The 25,327-nt window shown below is 36.1% G+C and overlaps 3 protein-coding genes across 3 annotated transcripts in view; 1 reads left to right on the top strand and 2 right to left on the bottom strand.

Moving 5' to 3' along the window:
• Positions 1–5,236: 5,236 nt before the first annotated feature.
• On the bottom strand, positions 5,237–13,444 carry LOC117934446. The gene is made up of 6 exons (XM_034856133.1): positions 13,337–13,444; positions 12,912–13,059; positions 9,414–9,571; positions 8,626–8,712; positions 6,311–6,469; positions 5,237–5,546 (listed from the first exon to the last, which is right to left on the bottom strand). The coding sequence occupies exons 2-6, from the start codon at positions 13,039–13,041 to the stop codon at positions 5,448–5,450; spliced, it is 633 nt and encodes a 210-aa protein (XP_034712024.1). The 5' UTR covers positions 13,042–13,059; positions 13,337–13,444; the 3' UTR covers positions 5,237–5,447.
• A 944-nt stretch (positions 13,445–14,388) lies between these two features.
• Positions 14,389–15,677, top strand: LOC117905008 (60S ribosomal protein L19-1-like). Its single transcript, XM_034817862.1, has 2 exons — positions 14,389–14,565; positions 15,080–15,677. The coding sequence occupies exons 1-2, from the start codon at positions 14,454–14,456 to the stop codon at positions 15,517–15,519; spliced, it is 552 nt and encodes a 183-aa protein (XP_034673753.1). The 5' UTR covers positions 14,389–14,453; the 3' UTR covers positions 15,520–15,677.
• Positions 15,678–16,026: 349 nt separating this feature from the next.
• The window catches only part of LOC117904816, a 39,403-nt gene continuing 30,102 nt past the window's right edge, over positions 16,027–25,327 (bottom strand). The window contains exons 26-42 of the mRNA XM_034817584.1: positions 25,125–25,243; positions 24,945–25,017; positions 24,721–24,840; positions 23,165–23,233; positions 22,907–23,077; positions 22,757–22,804; positions 22,468–22,609; positions 22,080–22,177; positions 20,736–20,880; positions 20,553–20,641; positions 20,370–20,480; positions 19,938–20,012; positions 18,438–18,503; positions 17,794–17,982; positions 17,590–17,700; positions 16,589–16,669; positions 16,027–16,507 (exon numbers count right to left, since the gene is read on the bottom strand). Of these exons, the coding sequence (XP_034673475.1) occupies positions 16,328–16,507; positions 16,589–16,669; positions 17,590–17,700; positions 17,794–17,982; positions 18,438–18,503; positions 19,938–20,012; positions 20,370–20,480; positions 20,553–20,641; positions 20,736–20,880; positions 22,080–22,177; positions 22,468–22,609; positions 22,757–22,804; positions 22,907–23,077; positions 23,165–23,233; positions 24,721–24,840; positions 24,945–25,017; positions 25,125–25,243 (1,887 nt within the window). The 3' untranslated portion in view covers positions 16,027–16,327. The remainder of the gene's footprint in view (positions 16,508–16,588; positions 16,670–17,589; positions 17,701–17,793; positions 17,983–18,437; positions 18,504–19,937; positions 20,013–20,369; positions 20,481–20,552; positions 20,642–20,735; positions 20,881–22,079; positions 22,178–22,467; positions 22,610–22,756; positions 22,805–22,906; positions 23,078–23,164; positions 23,234–24,720; positions 24,841–24,944; positions 25,018–25,124; positions 25,244–25,327) is intronic.

A 25,327-nucleotide genomic window follows, 5' to 3' on the forward strand; every position in this document is an offset into this window, starting at 1 on the left:
ACTCCAATCCCTGCACGTGCCTTGGGAAGTGTTCTTCTACCTTTCCGGTCCATGACGAAATACGGAATGGCATCATCACAAGTATCCAGCGTCACGTCACCAGAATTAGGAGGCAGATCTGAAATTCCAAACCTTGGTGGTAGTGATTCCTCTCCTATTCTCATCACAGGACACAAATTAAATGGCCATAACTACTTACAGTGGTCACAATCTGTGTTGCTGTTCATTTGCGGTAAAGGAAAGGATGAGTACCTCACTGGAGAAGCAGTCATGCCAGAAACTACAGAACCGGGTTTCAGGAAGTGGAAGATTGAAAACAGCATGATCATGTCATGGCTTATCAATTCCATGAATAATGACATAGGTGAAAATTTCTTGCTGTTTAGGACTGCAAAGGACATATGGGATGCAGCCAAAGAAACTTACTCAAGTTCTGAAAATATTTCAGAACTTTTTCAGGTTGAATCAGCCCTACATGACTTCCGCCAAGGAGAGCAGACAGTTACTCAGTATTACAACACACTCACAAGGTATTGGCAGCACCTTGACTTATTCGAGACTCACTCATGGAAATGTCCTGATGATGCAGCAACATACAGGAAAATTGTGGAACAAAAGAGACTGTTCAAGTTTTTCCTAGGACTAAACAGGGAATTGGATGATGTTAGAGGCCGAATCATGGGCATTAAACCCCTGCCAAGTCTCAGGGAGGCTTTTTCAGAGGTTAGGCGTGAAGAAAGTAGAAAGAAAGTGATGATGGGATCCAAAGAGCAACCTGCCCCAACATTGGATGCCTCTGCCCTTGCGACTCGGTCATTTAATAGTAGTGGTGGAGATCGTCAGAAACGGGATAGGCCTTGGTGTGATTATTGTAAGAAACCAGGCCATTATAAGGAGACTTGCTGGAAGCTTCATGGCAAACCAGCTGATTGGAAACCAAAGCCACGGTCTGACAGAGATGGCAGAGCACACGTGGCTGCCAACTCTGAGAGCACCTCTGTTCCCGAGCCGAGTCCATTCAACAAAGAGCAGATGGAGATGCTACAGAAACTATTAAGCCAGGTTGGCAGTGGCAGTACTACCGGTGTAGCCTTCACTGCTAATCGAGGAGGAATGAAGTCGTGGATAGTGGACACAGGTGCTTCTGATCACATGACAGGAGATGCTACCATTCTTCAAAATTACAAGCCAAGTAATGGTCATTCATCCGTCCATATTGCTGATGGTTCAAAGTCAAAAATTGCCGGGACAGGTTCTATAAAACTTACTAAAGACTTGTATCTTGACTCTGTTCTCCATGTTCCAAACTTGGATTGTAATCTTTTGTCCATTAGCAAATTGGCCCGTGATCTCCAATGTGTTACTAAATTTTATCCAAACTTGTGTGTTTTTCAGGACTTGAAATCGGGGAAGATGATTGGCAGTGCTGAACTGTGTTCCGGGCTCTACCTCCTCTCATGTGGTCAATTCTCAAACCAAGTTTCTCAAGCAAGTTGCGTACAGTCTCAGAGTATGTTAGAGTCTTTCAATTCTGTGTCAAATTCTAAGGTCAATAAAGATAGTGAGATTATAATGTTACACTATCGCCTTGGTCATCCTAGCTTTGTTTACCTTGCAAAATTGTTTCCCAAATTATTTATCAATAAAAATCCAGCATCTTATCACTGTGAAATTTGTCAGTTTGCAAAGCATACTCGAACAGTCTATCCTCAAATCCCATACAAACCTTCGACTGTTTTCTCTCTTGTACATAGTGATGTGTGGGGTCCCTCCCGGATAAAAAATATTTCTGGCACTCGATGGTTTGTGACATTCGTTGATGATCATACACGGGTAACATGGGTTTTCCTTATGAAAGAAAAGTCAGAGGTCGGGCACATTTTTCAAACCTTCCACCTTATGGTTCAAAATCAATTCAATTCCAAAATTCAAGTCCTCAAGTCAGATAATGCAAAGGAATACTTTACTAGTAGTCTCAGTACTTATCTTCAAAATCACGGCATTATCCACATAAGTTCTTGCGTTGACACCCCACAACAAAATGGGGTGGCTGAACGCAAGAATAGACATCTCTTGGAGGTTGCCCGGTGTCTTATGTTTTCCTCTAATGTTCCAAACTATTTCTGGGGGGAAGCTATTCTCACAGCTACTTATTTGATTAACCGTATGCCATCCAGAGTGCTTACCTTTCAATCCCCACGTCAACTTTTCTTAAAACAATTTCCTCACACCCGTGTAGCCTCTTCTGATTTACCACTCAAAGTATTTGGTTGCACGGCATTCATTCATGTGTATCCTCAAAATCGTAGCAAATTTGCTCCTCGAGCGAATAAGTGCATTTTCCTAGGGTATTCTCCAACCCAAAAAGGGTACAAATGCTATTCTCCAACCAACAAAAGATTTTACACCACCATGGACGTCTCTTTCTTTGAACATGTATTCTTCTATCCCAAATCTCATGTTCAGGGGAGAGCATGAATGAACATCAAGTTTGGGAGTCTCTTCTTGAGGGTGTACCTTCTTTTCACTCAGAGTCACCAAATCCTTTTCAATTCGCGCCCACTGAGTTGTCCACACCCATACCGTCATCAGTCCAGCCATCTCCTATGACCATCCAGTCTCCCATGCCTATTCAACCTATAGCCCCACAACTTGCTAATGAGAACTTACAAGTTTACATCAGGAGGAGGAAAAGACAGGAATTAGAGCACGGATCACAGTCAACATGTGGCCAATATATTGACTCCAATTCAAGTCTTCCTGAAGAGAACATAGGTGAGGATAGGGCTGGAGAGGTGTTAATTCCCAGCATTGATGATTCTACTCTGCCGATTGCATTGAGGAAGGGTGTTAGGAGATGTACAGATCACCCAATTGGGAATTATGTTACATATGAAGGGCTATCACCATCTTACAGAGCATTTGCTACTTCTCTTGATGATACTCAGGTTCCCAACACAATACAAGAGGCATTAAAAATTTCAGAATGGAAGAAGGCAGTACAAGATGAGATTGATGCACTTGAGAAGAATGGGACGTGGACTATCACAGATTTGCCGGTTGGGAAGAGGCCCGTGGGGTGCAAGTGGATTTTCACCATAAAATACAAAGCAGATGGATCAGTCGAGAGATTCAAGGCTCGTTTGGTAGCTAGAGGGTTTACGCAATCCTATGGGATAGACTATCAGGAGACTTTTGCTCCTGTTGCAAAACTGAACACTATCAGGATTCTTCTCTCATTGGCTGTCAATCAAGATTGGTGCTTGCAACAACTGGACATAAAAAATGCGTTTCTAAATGGTGACCTAGAAGAGGAAGTCTACATGGAAATACCACCTGGTTTCGAAGGAAGTATGGCAAAGAATCAGGTTTGCAAACTCCAAAAATCCTTGTACGGCCTTAAACAATCTCCCCGAGCCTGGTTTGATAGATTCACAAAAGCAGTCCTGAAGCTGGGCTACAAACAAGGTCAGGCTGATCATACTCTATTTGTCAAGAAGTCTCATGCCGGGAAAATGGCCATATTGATAGTCTATGTTGATGATATTATTCTATCTGGGAATGATATGGAGGAATTACAGAATTTGAAGAAGTATTTGTCAGAGGAGTTTGAAGTTAAAGACCTTGGAAATTTGAAATATTTCCTTGGCATGGAAGTGGCTAGATCAAGGAAGGGAATTGTAGTCTCTCAAAGAAAATACATACTCGATCTTCTTAAGGAGACCGGTATGCTTGGATGCAAACCAATTGATACTCCTATGGATAGTCAGAAGAAACTTGGCATCGAGAAAGAAAGTACACCGGTAGATAGGGGGAGATATCAGCGGCTCGTCGGGCGCTTGATTTATCTCTCACACACTCGGCCAGATATTGGCTTTGCAGTGAGTGCTGTAAGTCAATTCATGCACAGCCCCACTGAGGAACACATGGAAGCAGTCTACAGGATTCTTAGATATTTAAAAATGACACCAGGGAAAGGTCTATTCTTCAGAAAGACAGAGAACCGTGACACTGAAGTATACTCAGATGCGGATTGGGCAGGAAACATCATTGACAGGCGGTCCACTTCTGGATATTGTTCTTTTGTTTGGGGAAATCTTGTTACCTGGAGGAGTAAGAAGCAATCCGTTGTAGCCAGAAGTAGTGCAGAAGCTGAGTACAGAGCTCTTGCACAGGGAATCTGTGAAGGGATTTGGATAAAAAGGGTTCTTAGTGAACTGGGGCAAACGAGTTCATCTCCAATTCTGATGATGTGTGATAATCAGGCAGCTATAAGCATAGCAAAGAACCCCGTGCATCATGACAGGACCAAGCACGTTGAGATTGACAGACACTTCATCACAGAGAAGGTGACTAGTGAGACGGTTAGATTGAACTATGTTCCTACCAAGCACCAAACCGCAGACATCCTCACCAAAGCTTTACCTAGGCCTAACTTTGAAGACTTAACTTGCAAGCTGGGATTATATGATATATATTCTCCAGCTTGAGGGGGAGTGTTGAAATTTGGCATTCAAAGTTAGGGTTTTTTAATTTAGGAAAGTATTTTAGGAATAAAGAAGGAGAGATCATTTAGGATGATTCAGTTTCCTAATTTTAGGAGAGAATCAAGCTAGATTGATTTTTCTTATTCAATCAGTTGTGTATATATATGTGTATGGTGTGTACCTAAAAAATCAATAAAGGAATTCAGAAATTCTTCATGGTATCAGAGCCAGTTTTCTGGGAATTCAGAAATTCTTCATATATATATAGAATTTTTTGGAACTAATTTAAATTACTTTTCTTGGTCAAACTCTCGTTAATCCTTTAGCTTTTGGTAAGGATAAAATTAATATTTATTTATTTATAAAAAATTTTATTTTAATATAATTACTTTTTTTCCTAAAATTAAATATGACGCAACAAGATGACTATGAAAAACTTAAACTTCCATACATGCCTCATCCCGTTTAATTTTTTTTATTGGAATGGGAATGAGAATAAGTTTATATAGATGGAATGAGGAGTATTTGTCCTAAACTCATCTTGTTGTCATCCCAACTCATAAGCATAAAGGACAAAGTTTTTAGTGAACTAAACGATCAACCAACAAGTCTACCATTGGGTTTTGATGTTCATGTTTAGGGATGGTTCTGCTTAAATTTCACTAGGCAATACACCCTATGAACTATCCATTTCTCTTTTAAACTGGAATGATATAATCCCAGAAACCCACCCCACATATTTGGCGGTCTTAATTAACAGTTTTGGTTTCTGATTGTTCAGATAATCACATACAGAAATGATAAAAGAAATGGATTCAACAATATGTGCCTCCTGTGCAGTTGGTACAAATGAGGCAAACTTTACAATATCTTTGTGTAACTAACTATTCTATACAAGGAAATTTAGGCTTCATTTACTGTGAAAACTTTAATGGATGAAAATGATAAGGTGAATGAAAATCAGTTAACCTGTTCACCACTCGCTAAGCGTCTCTTCTCTTCTTCAACTTGCTCAAGCAATACTTCTAGCTCTGCTTCTGTTAAGCCCTCCAACCGCTTCTGAAAAATTGAAGAAAAAAATTTACTGAACTTTAGGCCTTGGTGATAATGAAAACGATATCCTGAAAATGGTTCTAAAATACTAACACTACTATTGCTTCTAAGAACAGCAAACAGATGATTGGATAACTTGTTCTAAATCAATGAAGAAGGAAAGTGGCTTCCTTGGAAGAAAAATGGTTGGGGGTGGGGTGGGAGGAAGGAATTTTATTTTTAAAAAAAAAAAACTGAAAAAATAAATAAAGGGACAAGACAGCTTTATGGGAGATACTGCTCATCTATATGTCATTCATCTCACATGACTGTAATTCTGTATAACAATCTCTTACTTATCAAAAAAAAGAAAAAAAGAAAAATTCTGTATATAATTCAGAACACAACATAACAGAATCATCTCAATGCATATACATCATCTAGCAACACCAAAAATTGTATTTTATCATCTCATTCTCCATTTTGAAACTAATGGAACCTCAATAGCAAACAGGTGGACAAGGGTATTTGAAAATTTCTCAAAAAAGATGATAATAGCAGCATGTCACTCCATCTGCTAAAACCAATGTACTGCTGCGTCTTTTTAACCAAAAGACCAGATGAATAAAAAATATGATGAATTTGAAACCAAAGGCACAAATGAAAAGAGAAACTTCCTTTTTCTTCAGTTGAGTAATTAATATGGAATGAAATTTTGGTAACAGAGAAGACACCAGATTTTCTATGTTATTTTAGCTAAAATCAGAAAGATAAATCTAAGAAGACCATACCTGCATGACTTTATTTTCATAGTCACGTAATTGCTGTGCATATGTCATTTCCTTGTTTGAGACTCTAAAGATGTACGTAGAAATCCATCCAATTGTGAGGCCCAAAACCAGCACTAACTGAACAACATTTCCAGCTTGTAGAGGATCAACACCCACAAACTGCACAACACATCATGGTAAGAACTATAACACAATGGAATATGCAGTAGACTATCTCAATGTGGGGTATCTATCCTGCGATGGCACAAAATTCATGTGCAGTGTAAACTCATGGTATGCTTAAAAGGAAAAGCAAAGAGACCAAAAGGGAACTCAAAAGCTAAGCCCATTTAAGTAAAACAAAAATTGATCAGAAACAAGATCATCTGAGAACTGGCAAATGAAAAGCTTCTTGGCAACCAAGCATGAATGGAGTAGATTTGACTTGTGATCAATCCAAGTTCTATGTTTTTTCTGTTTGAACCCTTTGTTATAATCCAATCTTTTCTTTAAGATTTGATTTAGATGTGGGCTGTTAGGACCCTGCGAATGGATCCAAATGAAAATTGGTTTGAAAGTGTATTAATATTGAAGTGAACTAAAGAAGTTGTGGTCGCTGATTATTGCAATTTGGTAGGTGGTGGTGGTGGTAGTGGTCATCGGAACCTGAGGTCCATCAGAAGTTGCATGACCAGGAACTGGAGTTGGTGGAATTGGTTTTATCCTGTATTCAGGATGTGGAAGTGTATATGGATGGGTATGATAAAAATAGTTTGGGATTTATTCAACAAGAATGGCTTCTTCATGAAATCCTACTGTAGAGCTCTAGATCCAGATTTCAATATTTCTTTTCCAATTTTGCATAAGGGGGTGTAAAATTTAAATCTGTCACTACCTCAAAGGTTGGTTTCTTTGCAAGGAAGTTGTTTGGGAGAAAATTCTCATTGTAAACCAGCTTATGGAAAGGACTACGGTTCTAGGTAAATTGGTGTGGCATTATGCAAATGGAATGGGGAATCAACCAATCACTTGATCATCCATTGTGGATAGTTCCAAAGCCTTTGATGGATGTTTTTTTCCTATGGTGTTTACTAGGTGTTTGCTCTATCAGTTAATGACACTTTGGGTAGTAGGCATGAAAGGTTTGTTTGAGCTGGTAAGAGGGAAGTATCAAATTCAGCCCATTTGTCTTATTCTGGTGTTGGTCGAAAAGAAGTGCAGAAAAGAAAATAGGGTGTCCCTTATTATTCTCACCATATTAAAGAGGTGTCACTCTATAGGAGGCTCGCACTGCATAGGAAGAGGGAAACTGAAAATTTTTTATCATCCAAAGCAGTTGAAGCTGTAGTTGAAGAATGTTCTTGCTAACTCTTTCTGTGGTTGCAAAGATTTTTATGGAGTCAATTATTAGATTTCATTGATTTGCTGGTTGCACCTAAGGCTTTTAGGTTTCCATTTTTTTCCTCTCTTCTTTTCCTTTTGCTTGCTTTAGTGCTCCTTAAATCATGTACCAGAGTAATGCCCCTTTTGTTAACCAAATGTTGAGGTATAATAATTTGCCCATAAAAAAGTTATATTATCATTTCTTAAATCACATATCATTTTTCGTGGTTTTTTTTTTTTTTTTTTTTTAATTATAGTCCAAATCAGTTTAAATGGGGGAAACTGTATTTCATACCAGCATGATCTAGTTTAAATTAATTCCAGCTTCTGTGTGGGTCCTATGCTGGGGCAAATAGAGCAGAACGGATCCAGGCATTAAGATTGAACTAGAGGTTTGGATCTGTAATTGGATCCAAACGTTAAATCAGCCATCATGAGTCCAATTCATATGGTCATTTTATGTTTCACTATTCACTAGCCACAGAAACTAAACCCCGCGCCCCCCCCCCCAACTTCACCACTAGAAACTTATTACTGTTTAAAAGTTTTCCTATTCATCTCCATGAGGTGCTCCTTTCCACACCGCTCACATTCTTTCCTGCCTCCAACCCAGTCATTAGTAGTCAATTCAAGCACTAAACCACAAAAAACCAGATGATCCCCAAACAAAGAGATATTAGAGCCAAAATAACTGAAGCCACTTGATAAGTAAAGAAACTATGCCACTTCCTGCCACGTAAGGATGGTATATATCACATGCAAGCATTATTACAACATAGGCAATACTATAATACTCTTCCATATATCAGGCAAAACAATTTGTCCAATACATTTTTTAAGTGTATTGGCTATTTTGTTCCATGAATCCTTAAAAACAAACATTAAGAAGGAGAAGAAAATATTGAGGGAAACAAAATTTGCGATAACTAATTTAAAAAATAAAGCCAGGGTACCTCCAGTCCACTTTTCAATCCAATGCCAAGAACAGTGACTCCAACTCCTATCAGTAGAACATCTTTCCTATTGTATCCAAAAGGTACCTGCCACACAAACAAGTTACAGATCAGACCACTGACCAAGGCCAGAAGATTATATTTCTAAAAGTGGTAACAGTAGCCCTCACTTAAGAAACTCTAATATTTGTGTTGCTTATTTGACAATTGACACTATAATACAACTAGTATGCATTTGTCATTTTTGTCCTTTTCCTCTCAGGTTTTCAGATATTGTGATCTATTAACTACTGCTTTAAATGATGCCCAAATATTATTTCAGGAACAAGAAGAAACTCGGCTGTATTGGCATGTGGAGTAACAGGAGCTGCAGAGGATCCAAGGAATACTAATTGGCAGCCAGTGTATCATCCAAATTTCTAGCTGAGGAAAACCATGCAACATAAAAAAATAAAATTCACTGAGAAACAAAGAGGTATGTAACCACGGTAAGAAAAAGCTGACAAACAAAACAGTTAAAAAAGAAACTTACATGTAAATGGTATTTGCCATTTTATTGTTAAATTTTAATTTTCTTAAATAAATAAAGCAGCATCTTCAACATTGGATTTACAGTATCAAATCCTGACAGAAACAAAATTAATGGAGTTTCATGAACTATAGCAGCAAGCAAGATATTATAGATTAAAAGACTAACATTCTTGTTAGAAAAGCAAGAAAATCTGATTCTTAATACATGTTAGATAACCTTTGATCCAGTTGGAGACCTTTAAATTCTAAATACATGCCTTGTCCTGGTTGGTGGAGTCATCTTTACTGCCATCAGAGTTTGATGAACCGCTGCTTCTGGGAGTAAACACCAATTTCTTTGGTATCATGCTGTTGGATCCTTTTCTTGGAAAAGTGGAAGTTTCCTTTGTATATGCACTTTGAGAAATAATGCTTCCTAAAGAAGGTGAAAGAAAAATGTGACATAATTAAAAAAAGGGAAGTGTCCTATAATAAAAAAAAATCTAGTTATAGCACAAACTCTTATAATTGACATTGAGAAGGTTTTTCATACAACATTCCCATTCCCTTATTGAAACATGAGTAATTACTAGAAACGAGTATGGACATTTATACAAATTAGTGGATCCGACTGCAAATTAGTGAGAAGCTTCATGTTCTTATTTTTTTATTCAATTTCAATACATTCTACTCCGCATATCTACATAATATTTCATATTCCATCTTATTTAGAAATTTGGACAGTAACTTGTCTGCATGTTAAAAAAAATGATCATTTTTTTAATATTTCTTTAAAATGTTCACTGTGGTTGTATGGAGACACCTATGTTAGGTTATCAGTCTTTAAAGGATCTTAAGGTTCTGAGATGAACTGAAGTCTGGTCAGAATATAAATGTGTTAGACATAGCATCTTCCTAATATTACAAGGCCATTTTGATCATTCTCTTTGTCACCCTCTTTTAATTACTCTCTTCCTTCCATCTCTCTTCATCTGTGTGTGGTCTGTGCACATTTTACCATCCTGCTGCCACCAATCCCCATAATATAGATGTAACCCACTAAGAATCTGCTTGGTAGTGATTTTAGGAAGTGTTTCCAACCTTTCTAGCACTTGAAAAAATTTATCAAAAGAGTTGCTTTTAAGTGCTAGAAAGACTAAAAATGTTTCCCAAAATTACTGCCAAATAAGATCTAAATCCTAGTTCTCACAACAGAACCCCAAATAGAAAGAGAGAAAGACAAATAACTAGAAAGTGATAACTCTACCAAAATGACAGATCCAAGCAATATGTATGAAATTACATCATTTGATAGCTTTTACCTTCAAAATAATCCAATACCTGATATTTTCAACTTTAAAGGATAAACCATTTTTTTTTCAAAAGCAATTCTAATGATCAGAAAAGATATGCACAAGCTATAATGTAAGAGGGAAAGTTAGAGTACAGACAAAGGCTATAGAAGCCAAAATCCCCAACATAAAATGAAATGATCTTGTTAAAAAGTTTGTCAGTATCTCAATCCATCTGAGAACACTAGCCATAGCCTTTCCTAGGTATTGGTTCACTAAAGCAAAACTGTAGACAACAATAGTCAAGGTTTAAGTGTTGTCCTACTTTAGTTTTCTGTGCCTGATTAATTGAAAACCATGTTTACAGATTTGTTTAAGAACTAATTTTTCAATAGGAATCTTATCAATCAAATAAATTTTTATGGAACATACACTAATATTTTAGAGCCCACTCCAGCAAAAACCACCACTTTTACTGTTATTATAATAAAACATGCGTACATACATAATTGACTAGTGAAAAATGTTCTGACAAATTTCATTTCCAGAAAAAAAATATAAAAAAAATCAGCAACATGGGTCCAAACCCACTCGGCAAAATCACTTTTCCAAAATACAAAACATTTCATTAGACCAAAAATTCAGCATTTTTTTCATAACACTAGAATATATGCCCCATATGATATGTGTGAAAAAAAATAAAAGTGAAATGAACAGAATATTAATGCAAAATCATTGATGGTAATTAAAGAAAGAAAAATAAAAATACGTTGAGAGTTGTGAGTTGGTAACTATTTCTTAATATCTTAATAACCTTTTGCTACAAGTAGGTAATAGCACAAAGATAAAACCCAAACGCCAAAAAGTAAACTAATAGCTTAGTGCTTGTTTGGATACACTCCCTGTTTTTTATTTTTAAAAACATAAAATAGTAATAACTTGTTCATAAAATATAGGAACTCTTATATAAAATGTATGGACTTACTTTACGTTCTTAAAAATCACTTTTAAAAATTTTAAAATTTTAGGTAGTAAATTTTTTTTGATACCTCAATTATTTCAAATCATTTTGAAAAACCATTATCTTTTTAAAAGTAAGTCTTAAATAGTTATTGCATTTTGTAAAGAAGTTACTATTATTTTTCGTTTTCAAAAATAGAAAACAAAAAGAATATCCAAACAACGCCTTAGTTAAAACTTTGAATTTTAAATATCTAATTAAATGGCTGAGCTCATAACATGAATTTTTGCTATGCCACCAAAATACACCTAAGCTTTGCATAATACTCGTGTTTATACCAAAGAAAACTAATTTCACCAAAATGGATGGTAAGGAGAGGGGCGGTAAGTTAGCTATTAACTTTAAGTGCCCATTTCTCATGGTTGTAACTTTCAATATAGTGATTTCTTTGAAAAAAATATTGATATCCATAAAAGAAGAGAGATATAAATAAATTTTTAAACCTCCTCTTGAAAGCACTTCTCCTAAATATCCCACCCTTTACTTCTATGGGAAATTAGGCCTGTTTTCTTCTAAGGCTTCATTTGGATCAGGGAGAATACTAAGAAAGGAAAAATACCATGGAAAGAATTCAAGCTTTTTATTTGGTGTACCATGGAAAGTATGAATTATACATTTTCAAATTCTTCATTTCTGAACTGAAAAGAATCAAAGAGAAATAAATTTGGAGAAGAATGTAAGAATATTGTATTGAGTTTAAACCTAAGTTTTATTTGTTAAGATATGGACTCACACATTCTTAATCAATGATTCATGATTAAGCTATTCGAATTATAGACATTTGATTTAATGTTCGTTTTAAGAGTATGGGCCACCTTATGTGTAGAGCCCAACGCAATCACGGGCTTTAGATGATGGGCCTAAGGCCCGTGAGGCCCAATAACTAATGGGTATGGTCCCTAAGGCAGGAGGGTATAAAAGGGCTTCCGCTTGTGTCTTTTGGTACATTACATCACATCCTTTTGAAGGAATAGAACCGCTCTCTCTCCCGCTCCCATTGCCTGAGAGAATCAGAGAAAGGTGGTGCCCTCCATCAGCCTTAGAAGATCGATACCTCTTCATCAAAAGCGTTAAAATGGATTCAGGTTGGTTCCTATCTAAAGAGTGATTGATGAATATATTCTGTATGTGTGTTTTGGTGTTAATGGAGAAGACATGAATGACTAACATTGGAGAAGAATGTAAGAATATTGTATTGAGTTTAAACCTAAGTTTTATTTTCCTTCATTCTTTGTTTTCTTCAATTTTTATTCTATGTTTTATTTCCCTTGTCTCAACCTTCCAAGAATCAAAGGAAGCAAGTGTTTTAATCGTGTAACCATAAATTTTATAGAAGTTCTTTATGTTGTAGTATAGATATACAAGAAAAACTTTGCTGGAAAGATCCACTGAAATTCATCCCTATGTCAACTCAAATCTAAAAGATAGGTTATTGACAGAAGATGCGAGAAATCCTAACTGACCTCTCATCAATCCTCCTACAGCTCTGACCCTCTGTTGCAATAATGGAAGAGCTGAAACTCCCATAATAGAAATACTTCCCCTTTCACAAAAAATGCTGCAATTTGGACTTTTGAGCGGAAGAGAAGCCATGCCTGATGCTTCTGCTCTCTGCAGAATTCACAAAGATGAACAAACAATATTTACACAGATGACTTGGGAAACATGACATCATAACTCCCTTCTGTTAAATTGAAGACTACCCATTAACATTCATGTCAACACAGTCACGATAAATGCAAAATCTTGAAAAAATGATTAAACCCATTTCTCATTCAGTTAAAGGGATGAAAACTGAGATAGCTTGGCAACCGAACAACTTGCTTTGTTCTTGGATTTTTCTCGGCTGCCAAACAGAGGCTCGAAGAATGAAGAAGAGAACAACTACCTGCTAATCGTCACTGCCCGGGATGTAGCAGATAATGCTAAGAGAACGTTTTGCCTTTTGCTTCCTTCCTTTTATGTGTGTGCGAAATGAAGTGGTAACGTATCTTCAATTCCCTCGGAAATATCTTCACTTCACAGAAGGAAAAAAAAAAGAAGTGTTAAATATAACAAAAATTATTAAAAATTAAATATTTTCCAGCACTGCATTTTTTAAAAATAAATTTTCAAAATAATTCGTATAAATTTGTTAAATTAAATTCTTGAATATTTTAGAGCTCAATTGAATGTTGATTAAAAAAAACAAAAACCTGCATGACGTACAAATTTTTACATACTAACGTTTATTTCTTAGAAATTACAAGACAAAAAAAAGAAAAAATAAATAAATAAATAAATTCAGGGTTATAAATTATTTTTATATATTATTTTAACTTTATTTTTTATTTTAATTTTTTATATAAAGATTAAATAATTAATCTTTTAATTAAATTTTAATATTTTTTTTCTATGATAAGATTACGAGAAAATTAATTTTTAAATATTTTTCTATTTCCTTAATTCTTTTATGAAGAATCAGCATCAAAATAAAAAGATGGAAAAAAAAGTTGGCCCCATTGAGAGGAAGATGAAAGAGGGGGAAAGAATGGGTGGGGCTGACGCTCATACCATGCTTGGGCTGATATATAATCCCAGTTCTGGACCCAAGCAAGTGGGCCATAATGGGCCGGATCTAGGACTCAAGACTTTTCACAGCCCATGTTTAGTCCACTTTTAAGCCCAGCAAGTTGAACTTTGGGCCTTTTTCTTTAATCCCTCAAAACTTGGAGCCCAAGCAAATTAACGAGTGGAATCCTGAAAGCCCTAGAAGTCAAAGAATGATAAAGGGATTACTTGGAAGCATCAGTTCTCAATGACTTGGTTCCCAAGTATACATCCAATGGGCAGAATTCAAACTCTCAAATTTTAATTTTATTAAAAAAATTGGACAAAGTCATTCATTGTCTTGGATGTGTGTGCACATACAATATATATGAGGGTTGGGATGGTTATGAATCCCCCAACATAGAGAAGCTCTTGCCATATTCTGACGAATAGAGCCCACCAGTATATTGGTAACAATGGCATCAATGAAGCTGCAAAAGAGATTAGCCGCCTGTCTTCTCCATTGTGGTCAAGGAAAAGTGTGGCTTGACCCTAATGAGATCTCTAATATCTCCCTTGCCAATTCAAGTATGCTATTCTTTTTCCCTTTCTTTCTCTGTATATAAAGCCCACATCGGATAAAAAAAAAATATTCATGTCGCTATATATGTATGAGTTTTTCTTAATTTTATAAATGTGTTTTAAAACTATGAGAACTCCTTTGGGCTTAAAGCACGATTAGGGTGTGGGTTCAGATGTTTACAAGTGAGGCTCCTTTAAGTCAACTTTGACATAGTTAAAAACCTTTAACATCAATATTTTTCAAATAATTTTTACAAATGATTATTCATTTTATTCATTTCAAATAAGTCAATTAGTAGTTTTAATTTTTTATTATTTAAAAAATAAAAAACAAGAAATACATCATGACACCAACCTTAATTGATTTTTGAAAAGAAAACTTCTCTAATTGTCTTAAAATTACCTAAAAAAATAAAAAATCATATATTTATGTATCATTGAAATCTTATGAAAAAAAATATAGTTTACATTGCTCTTAAAACAATCAAAGCTTCACGAGGCATTGCGTGCATGCATGCAGGGACAGACATAAGAAAGCTGGTAAAGGATGGTTTCATCATCAAGAAACCAAGAAAGACACACTCAAGAGGCCGTGCACGGCGCTCCCTCGAAGGGAAAGCAAAAGGGAGGCATTCAGGGGAGGGGACGCGCAAGGGAACAAGGGAGGCCAGGCTGCCATCGAAGGTGGTGTGGATGAGGACGATGAGGGTGTTGCGCCGCCTGCTCCGCAAGTACCGGGAATTGGAGAAGATCGATAGGCATGTCTACCATGAGATGTACATGAAGGCGAAGGGAAATACCTTCAAGAACAAGCGTGCTCTTATGGAGACTATTCACAAGTTGAAGGCCGAAAGAGCAAGAGAGAGAGTGATTTCTCATCAGTTTGAGGCCAAGAGGAAGGCTGCAATACATCACAGAAGATGGTCGGTAAACAATAATGAATGCAAGTTGTGTGTTTGATCATTTTTTTTTTTGCATGGTTTCTAAATGTAGTTTTAGTTGAAATTATTAAGTGTCATTTTGTTCAAAATTGTTGATTACTTTCCCATTTTGTTGCATTAATTTTAGATTTAGTAATGGATTTGGATCATTTAAGTGAAAAAATTAAGTCCCAAATTAATTTTGATTAGGCACAAACCAAAATTAATTTTAGAATTAGCAATGGGTTTGGGTCATTTAAGTGAAAAAATTAAGTTCTTTTAACCTTTGGGTATCGACTGCACTATAACAATTGGCATTGAGTAAATTTAAGGTATCATCAGTGAATCCAAAACCTTTTACCACTAAAACTATCCAATGTCTATTATGAACCATATCATTTCCTTATATATATTTTTTTTAGTTTTTATAATTCTATATAAACTGGTTCGTTAATACCACAATTAAAAAGAGAAACAAATTTAAAATGCCAATAATATAAAATTTTAAAATAAACTAAACATTCAACAACATTCCAACATTCCATCATCCCAAACATAGCCTTAAAGCAAGTCATAGATGCTTTATTGCATAATCACTTCTAGAAACCAACTGTTTGCTACAAAAAGCCTCCACTAGTAGGAGCAATTACAGAGAATTGCAGCCCTGATGATTGATAAAACTTAAATAATGGATATTATTAACAAAGGAATGAAGAAAATTGAACCTTGTCAATCAGATGGCAAGGTATACCAAGGACAAAAGAGAAAATGACAGATTGTGGGATGAGTCATTTATAAATTGACTCAAATGTTTCATTTTCATTATTGGGGGAAATGCAAAAATTTTGTCATGCTTTCCCAACTGAACCAAACAGATGCATCTTCTCTGCAACCACAGCTTTCATGGCTTCCTTTGCATTTGACATAACATGTACTAAGTCTTTCCCAGGGCTGCTCAGTGACTCCATGTAAGCCTTTCGCACCTCTGTGTTCACATTGAACTTTGTCACGCCTCGTTCTATGCATTCCTGTTCCAAGCAGTAAGCAGTTCGATGTCAATGATGGTAGCCACAGATCTGATAACCGAAGTTGGTTTATGCTTAACGTACCTTGATGAGTTTCTCTGACAACCCAGAAGCTCCATGAAGAACTAGAAGAACTCCTTTCTTTGAGCACAAATTGTGCAGTTCCTGGACGTAGAGCAAAAGGTTGGAAGTCAGAAACTCGGATGATAAGAATGCTACTGGAGCTCATGTAACATAAATTTCAAAAGAAAGACGGGTTTCTTTCCTGCTTTCCATTACTGAGTGTCAAAGAAAAATATGAGTTTCAGTCCTTTTCGGTCTATTTGTTCAATGATTTTGAGAGAACATTCTGAAGAGAGGAATTTGACTGGGAATGATTTGAACTTCTGGATTGATGGAATTCAGAGAACAGAAACCCTTTCAACAAGTGCTGTTTTTATTCAACCCTTCCGGGCAGTCTAAAAAGGGACTGGGTCTAAGGGCACACCAGAAAAAAAAATGATTAGTTTCAGATTAGGCAGTTGTGGTGTTGGCTTGATGTGTATGACTGGTTTAACAATAGTTCAAACAAAAGAAATGCCTTTAAGGGACCTCTGGAAGAAGAAAATCACATATAAGGGACAAACATGGCCACAGAAACACTCTGAAAATCACGATGATTTCTAGGATATACAAGTAGAATAAGTTGAACCAAAGAATTTAACAGGTTATGCATGTTTTCGTGAAGTAGGCAGATGGGTTGAAAATTTCAAATTGATCTGGGACTCAGTGATTATTTCACTCAACTTTGAGAAGTGATGCTAAAGATTTGAGTTGGGTAACAGGTATGCAGGATGCAATATGAGACTATTTTGTCACTGAATAATTTAACACCTAAAGAAAATAGCATATACCAACAGCCTATAACATGCTTATACTTGAGGATGAAGTAAATCCGGTGTCATAGAGTAACAGAATCCTGAATAAAAATACTCTAAACCAAGTGGTGCCCATGAGTAACAAGGTGAACATTGTTGGAAAGAGATCAATTAGCAGTAATCTCAACCATAATGCAAAATGTACAATTATGACTACTTATACTTAACCTTAAGTAAATCAAGTCTGAGATTTGGGCCAGTTGCAGGGTATTTTCCATGGACATTTCCGATACAAACTGCCAAAGCATCTATACCAGTTTCATCAATGAACTCTAGAGCCTGCAATTCACACAGGGCCAACCATGATGATATCGAGATTTTTAAAAAGAGAAAAGAGTAACTTGATTTTGATTTATTTGAAAGAGCAGTGACCTGATCAACATCAGTCAGCTTTGCTTCATAATCTTCAACGGTCAAGTCATCTTCAGTTCCTGATAATCTTCCTAATTCAGCTTCCACCATCATATCTTTTGAGTGCGCCAAGAGTGATATGTATTTTGTGTATGAGATATTGTCCTTGAAGGGAAGATGAGAACCATCTACCATAACTGAATCAAATCCCTGAAGCAATTTGATTTAAAAGTACATTTTGATTAACAAGTAGATGTTTTGTATAGCTGAGCCAAACATCAAGCTGCCAATACTAATTTATGTTGTAGAACAAACATATATGCTCCATTTGGATCTCACATTTGTACAAGGCAAAATAGAAAAATAAGAAAGAAAAAAGAAAAAAAGGGAAAGAATCTCAAATTCTCTTATTTGATTTGTCATGGAAAACATGAAGGAAAATATAATATAATGAGAATTATGTAAAAACTAGCAATTTTTTTAAATAAAAAAATAAAAAAATCATTCTCTATAAAAAGGATGAGAAGAATCAGATTAAAAATTTATTGAACTCAAACTTATATTTCATTTTTTTTCATTTTTCTCTTTCATTTCCCTCACATTTTCTGTAATTCAAATAGAGCCATATTGTACGTCTTCAAGGAAAACAAGCAACCCCAACTTACCAACTCAAGAACATCCACCAGCTCTCTCTTGGAACTTCCATGATCAAAGTGAACAGTAATGGGAACCTGTCATGCAAGCATACAAAATTATATATCATACAGTTAACTTGCAGGTTATGTAGTGTTAATGCATGTTTAACATAGCACTAATGCATGGCATAATGCATCAACTCTATCTTAATAATCAAAATAATCCCAATGATTTCATTCCCAGACAAGTTTCTCTTATCAGTGCTTGAGTTAAATAAGAGTCATATGATGGTAAACACTTATTTAAAAGGGCTATTTAACACTAGACAGCTTAAAAATCTATCAGAAAGAAGACGCTTCAGGTACAACTAGATAAAAACAACACATACTTGTGTGTTTATATTTTTCGACAAGAAACCAAATTGTATTATCAAATCCACTACGAAAACTTTTGGGGACCTAGCACCCCTCTTGGCAAGCCCATCAACCACTAAATCTATGTTTGGAGGTACCCCTTGCTTCTGGGTAAATGCCCCTCAGTAAGAATCTATAACCCCCATGAAATACGCCTCTCTGAAGCCTCCAGTGGGCAAAATCTCTGCCTAGATAGTCAATTAAATCCCACCTAGCTAGAGAAGACCTGGTTGATATGCCACTTATTATGGTCTCTAATAGTCACTCCAATGGCTGTTCATCCCAAGTTTCCTAGCAAGACCCATCAGAAATTTGTTTGGTATAGGGGAGATTGAATGTAGGTATCTCTTTCCTTCTCCTGTTCAAGTCAATAGTCTTGATCCATCATAATAAGGCTCAAAGGACTCCCACCAAGCCTGGTAACCAATACCTGAAAAAAGGTCCATCACCTCATCATTGAAGATTCTTGCATCCCTCCTGCTAAAACCACCCAACCAGTACCTAAAACACACATAGCAAAAGCACTCCACTTCTTCTCCAACCAAAACCCTCAGAAGTAAATTATCATGATATCAGACATTCCATTTTCTTGGAAGCCATCAAATGGATCGTTGCATCTAATACTATGAACATCCAACTGACATGTAGTGTGACCATAGAAGTCCTAGTCAACTTGATGGCAGGCTTTCTCAAGATTGACAACAGAATGTGTTTAAACTGGGGCATGTTTATCTGGTCAATAGACTTTTATTGATTTGACTGCACAGCAAGAAATCAAACAAAATGTGATGTCCAATCTAAACAGATATATCTATGCATTATAAAATTAAGATGTCCTGACCGATGGGTTTTTTTTTTACCAAACATACCCTTCATATCTAGTGATATAAAGAAAATCCAAGTTTTTGACCCTTGAACCAAATTCAGTGCTTTAAAACCTAGGCGTTAAAATATGAATCAGCAGAAAGCCAACTCATATCCTTCATACCAAGCATACCCATTCGTGATCACTATTCATGTCTAACAGGTTATAGATACTATTAGAAAATGAATGATACAAGATAATGCTGCTTATTTTTCTCTTTTGTTTTTAAAAGAGATATTGTCCCCACTTACACTAGCTTGTGCAGCAGCAGCAATACAACATGTGACCAAGGGAATTCCTCCTTGTTTTAAAGCACTAGGATGGATCTGGAAAAACAACAGAGTCAATTTTAGTAAGTGCCCAGAATTTTGATCAATTAAATCAGGCTTCTAACACCAAAATGAATAATAATGAATTGTCTATATATTTTTGACATATGAAAACTGAAGCCTTCTATTGTGATTGAGCATGGAGAAAGATCTATTCTGTTCAACAACTTTGAGGCAATCAGTTTTTATCTCCAAGCAAAAGCTGTTTTCAATCATCTAGTTTTCTCATTTTGGTATTGGAGAAAATCTTGACAATGGAAAATTTTTGCTGGGGTCTAGAACTTGGATAGATATATTTATAAAAGAAGTTAATACTGAGTATTGTCCATGTCTTGACAGTCCATAGCTTCTAACCTGTAAAATGGCAGGACTTTGTTCTTCCTCTGCAGCAGCAACAACTGCCTCAACTCCTTCCAGATTATAAACATTGAATGCTCCAACAGCATATCCTCCCCTTTCTGCATCCTATATGTGGACTAATATGTCACTATCTGAAGAAAAAGGTAATGTTGAGACAATAAGTTTAAGCACTCTTACAAGAAGAAGCCCCTTTGTTGATGAAAGTCTAACAGGACGAACCCAAGATTTCACTACATCTGCCAGTGCTTTACTGTCACCAACATTACCTAAAAAAGGTGCAGTTGACCAATCAAATGCCTACAATAGAAACTATATAACAAAATCAATTAAAAAAAAAAATCAATATAATCTCATGTTTACCTGGGAAAACAATATATGGAACTCCTGGATGTCTACTTTCGGGGCCTAGCTGCCACAAGGGAACACCAGCAAGGGCTTGCCCAACTACTTTAGCACGTCTTGCTTCTAGAGCTTTTGTAGCAAGGTCAGATGATGTGATTCCACCCTAGGCCAAGTTATTGGTAAGTCTAGAGATACATATATATTTCAATTGAACCTAGTTCATTTAAAAGAGCAGAACTTCTCATATAGATACTAAACGCCAGAAGAGCACAGCAAAAATTGTGTAAGTTACACACATATGAAAGCTATAAGACAGCCTTCTGTTGGGAATAAAGTGGCAGATAACACACACATAAAAGCTATAAGATAACCTTTTTTTGGGAAATAAAGAGACATACCATCACTAAGATTCTCTTAGGACCAAAAACTGAGAATTCAGTTCAAAGAAGGCATTAAATTGAATAAAAAGCACATAAGTAGTTAAAAAACTAGTGAAGAAAATAAAAATATGATTTTTTTTATCAGAGAAATAAAAAAATACAATTTCAGGGCAGTTTCTTCAAGAGTTTTATTAATAGTATATGACACTTGAGGCCTTAAATATTAGTCTTTCTTAAATTAGAAAAAATAAAAAGAAGAAAAATAAAGCATTGGAATGATTGTTTGTCAATTTAATATCTTCGAAGGATTATTGTAATCTAATAAAATCTGCCTTCCAAGATTACTAGTATTGTTGTGAATAAACAGCGCAGCTACAATTGACAAAAAAGCTTAAGTTGATACATAACGAATCAATAATGCATATTATGCTGACAAATTTAGGCTTATAGTCTTAACACCCTGCTTCACAGGCAGACTCCTTCCGCTTGAATATGGACGCAAGAAATGGGGAATAAACAAACAGTGAGGTTCAAACTAGATGCCTCCAAAAAACCAAGCTACCAGTATTACATTAAGTTAATAATTAACCCAAAAGCTTAACCAGTTAAGTAATAGACTAAAACGTATATCAAACCAACATACTTTCGGTTTATAGCCTTAAAATAAAGAATTGAAAAAGGGATTAGTTCAAGTGATAAGTGGATCCCATGTGCTTAGTGCTAGCTATAATCCTAAACAAACCAGGAAGCAGTAGCACAGAACAAACAGTCACTATTTGCCTCACCAAGGAAAAAATAATGACAAAATAGAAGAAATCAAGGGCTGCTTGTTCTAGTGTAACAGTGGAAAGGAAACAACACTCTGAAAAGCAAATAGAAGTACCTTTGCAAGGATATATCGAGGTCTTGTAGTTATCAAGGGCTGCTTGTTCTAGTGTAACAGTGGAAAGGAAACAACACTCTGAAAAGCAAATAGAAGTACCTTTGCAAGGATATATCGAGGTCTTGTAGTTATCCGCCTAACAATTTCCACCAGTGCAGAGCTCACTTTGAAATTGATCTCCAAACTCTCAGAAGGAGCTGTCAAGAAGGAAAAGCTAGTCATTTGAAGAAGAAAGGGAAGAAGAAGCTTTCATTTCCTAAAACTATGTAGTTGTACTATTTTCTTCATCTGCTTTATACTGAAGACAATCAGCAATTATCTTTATCGAGTGCTAAATGTAAAGAGACTTTATGCAGCTCAAACATTTTAATATAAAAAAGCTTCACAAGCCATTGGAGGGGTCCTTGGATACGTAGCTTGCTATGAGTGTTGAATTACAATGATTATCAGACACAAAAACCACATGATAAGAGAAGAGAACACTAACATTTTCCTGTAATGAGCTCTCGACTGGTCATTATTAGAGTGTCTTTAGAAGCCCTGAGGAAAACATCTGCCATCTCTGCAGCTCGACTGATTTCTTCCTCCCTCTCTTCTGATGACTTCATGGCAAGTTTATCAACAGATATCTGTCCATAATGGAAGAAAAATCAGATCCCTTCTGCTGGCAATAACATTTGAAAATCATAAATAGTGGGTGCTCAAATGGAAACTGATATGCAACAATCAAATATTTAAAACCACAGCAGCACACAGAGATTTGGCATTTGGATAACCTCAATGCTTCGTAAGATCTGACCGCATTGTAATTTAAGCTCTTCAACCTGTGGGAAAATGGAAATGATATTAAAATGAACTGTATAAAGAATATCAACAAAACTGAGGGAGAAAATAAGCAAGAGATATTTAGAAACCACCATGCTCACCTGTTTTGTTGTTTTTGGAACATATGACCCCACAACTATGAGTCCACCGTTCCTTTCTTTGTTTATTCCTAGATCTTTTGGCAAAATTGGAGCTTTCGGGATAATGCCAATCCGAGCTGAAACAAAACTAGCAGCAGTGCGGCATAAGAAATGCTTTCCCTTCCTTTCTGCCTGTCAGTTGAATAAAAGCCAATGAAAAAGAACTTTCTAGCATTTTATTAGACAAAACAAAGAAGATACCAAAGCAAGAGATTTTGCCTGGATCATTCCAGCTGCAAATACAGCCATGTCTCTTTCACTAGTTGCATTAACTATACATGTTGAACCCTGATTCATCCAACAAACCACAGCCTTAGTAATGTTTCAAATTAAATAACTTCTGGAAGTGCATCTAAAAATATCATAGAAAATAACACAATGGAGAAATGCCTTTGCACAACAGGCTAAACAATTGAAGCAACAAGGAGATGGTGTCCCTCAACAAGGAATGCTCCTTAACTAGTGAGAGAGCCTTCGAGGACAACATGCATAAACCCACCACCCACTTTGCTCTCTGATGACACCCACTCCTTAGCTTTAGAGCAATTAGAGTTCATGGCAAAAAAAAACTATATGCCTTCCCCATGCCAAAGTTGTCAAAAGAAGTAACTAACAACTAGAGATGTTCTCAGGGGTTGCCTAAGGAAACCAAACAGGACAAAGAAGAAATAGAAGGTCATTAATTTTCCATCTCCTTACACAGCAGATAGCCATGTAAGGATTAGTGTTGGCCATCTTTTAGGACTCCAAACCATGCAAATACTTTGAACTTAGTGTCACGGACTTAGTCTTCCCCTAAGCACCAATCCAGCACAGACCATGACATTTCCCCCAATCCCATTTTCTTTCTTTCTTCTTCTTCTTCGGATCTGCTATCATTTCTTGTATGCTTTTATATGTGACTATGTTTTAGTGCTTCAATAGTATTTCTGCCTTCCAACAAAAGGAAAACTCATAGACGATTATTTACAAACAGTTGGGTGAGGTTCACACTCTGTGCTTTCTAAGATCAAAATCATATTTGATCCTTTGGAGATTCCATTGCATTTGATCCGTTTAATGATTATCTCAATTCTAGTCCAAGATGTGTAGACCTGAAGGTAGCTGAAAACAATGCCAATTATTGCTTTGAGGACTCAAAGAGGCAAGAAAGAGCCATGGATATATACCCTCATAGAGGGGGACTCAGCAACAGTTGTCTTTATGATGACTAGTGGCCAGAAAGGATAATGGATATCTACCCATTGGCTGCAGAGGATTGTCCACCTTAGGTAGCTAAGTTGCTCTTTATCATGGTAGTCTAGATCGGCAAACCAGAAAGCTAATGGATTGGCCAAAAGAGAAGGCTCATAAATTATTTACTTCGTTGGAGACCTTATAACCACTTTAGTTTTGGTAGTTCATTCCCTTTGAAATGGGAAACCAAAGGTTTTTACTTCATTTTTATTTTTTTTTTGTGCAAAACTTTTCCTTTTATCTAATATAATAAAGGCATGGTTTCCCATCTTATCTTGAGAGAAAAAAGGGAAAAAAAAAATAAATTGAAGTAGCATTTTTTCACCAACAAAATTAAGGCATCTAGGTAGAAATAATAACTCAATCCATGAATTACACAACCTCAAAGCAGGGTTCCACAGAATTCTCATAAGCATAAAAAAATGCCAAATATGGAAAAGGAATTCAACATATCTGCTTTTATATACAGTTTGACATGTATAAAGGCATGCAAATAAGTCAACAAAATAATACTTCACATAGAGATATATTATTTGTACCTTTTGCAAAGAACAAAGATGCATGCAAACAGCATCAGGTCCACCTTTCCTTAAAAGTTGGATAGAAATAGACGTAACACTGCTGGCTGGTATGCGACCTATTGTTTTCTCCTCTACCCACTGAAATTCAGATGAAGAAAGTTGCAAATAACAATTAAATCTAACACCATTTAAGATCTACTCAAATTCCATGTCTTTGATGTAGATAATGATAAAGACTAGACCTCACGGAGGTTTGAAGATTTATAGCCAAAAGAAGCATCTTTAGCAAACTCTGTGTCCCCTGCAGGAACAAGACTGTTGACACCAAACCACAATGTTTCAGTATTAACCATGTCCAACCAAGATTCAACATTATTCACAGGAAAATAAATAAATAAATAAATAAAAAGAAAGCCAATTACCGGTCAGAATCTGCAACATAGTGTATGTCATCAATAGTATACCGGCCTCCTTGCAGGAAAAATGGACATATGATCCATGCATCCATCTCACCCAGTACTGAAACTGCTGCATTTGCTTCCTGGACAGTTAGGAAACTTTGAGTCATTGTGTGGGTTAAAGGTTAAGTTCCAAGTTCTATAATCATATGAATTTTGAAATTCAA

Source organism: Vitis riparia, chromosome 17, assembly GCF_004353265.1.
Source record: "Vitis riparia cultivar Riparia Gloire de Montpellier isolate 1030 chromosome 17, EGFV_Vit.rip_1.0, whole genome shotgun sequence".
In the NCBI taxonomy this organism is placed as follows: Eukaryota; Viridiplantae; Streptophyta; class Magnoliopsida; order Vitales; family Vitaceae; genus Vitis; species Vitis riparia.

Bases quoted from the DNA above. Each gene is read 5' to 3' on its own strand.
- LOC117905008 (XM_034817862.1), top strand. From the start codon at position 14,454: ATGGCATCAATGAAGCTGCAAAAGAGATTAGCCGCCTGTCTTCTCCAT. The intron at 14,566-15,079 runs GTATGCTATTCT...GCATGCATGCAG, and splicing joins TATCTCCCTTGCCAATTCAA to GGACAGACATAAGAAAGCTG.
- LOC117934446 (XM_034856133.1), bottom strand. From the start codon at position 13,041: ATGGCTTCTCTTCCGCTCAAAAGTCCAAATTGCAGCATTTTTTGTGAA. The intron at 6,470-8,625 runs GTACCCTGGCTT...TGTGTTGTGCAG, and splicing joins GATTGAAAAGTGGACTGGAG to TTTGTGGGTGTTGATCCTCT. The intron at 5,547-6,310 runs GTATGGTCTTCT...TCAATTTTTCAG, and splicing joins ATGAAAATAAAGTCATGCAG to AAGCGGTTGGAGGGCTTAAC.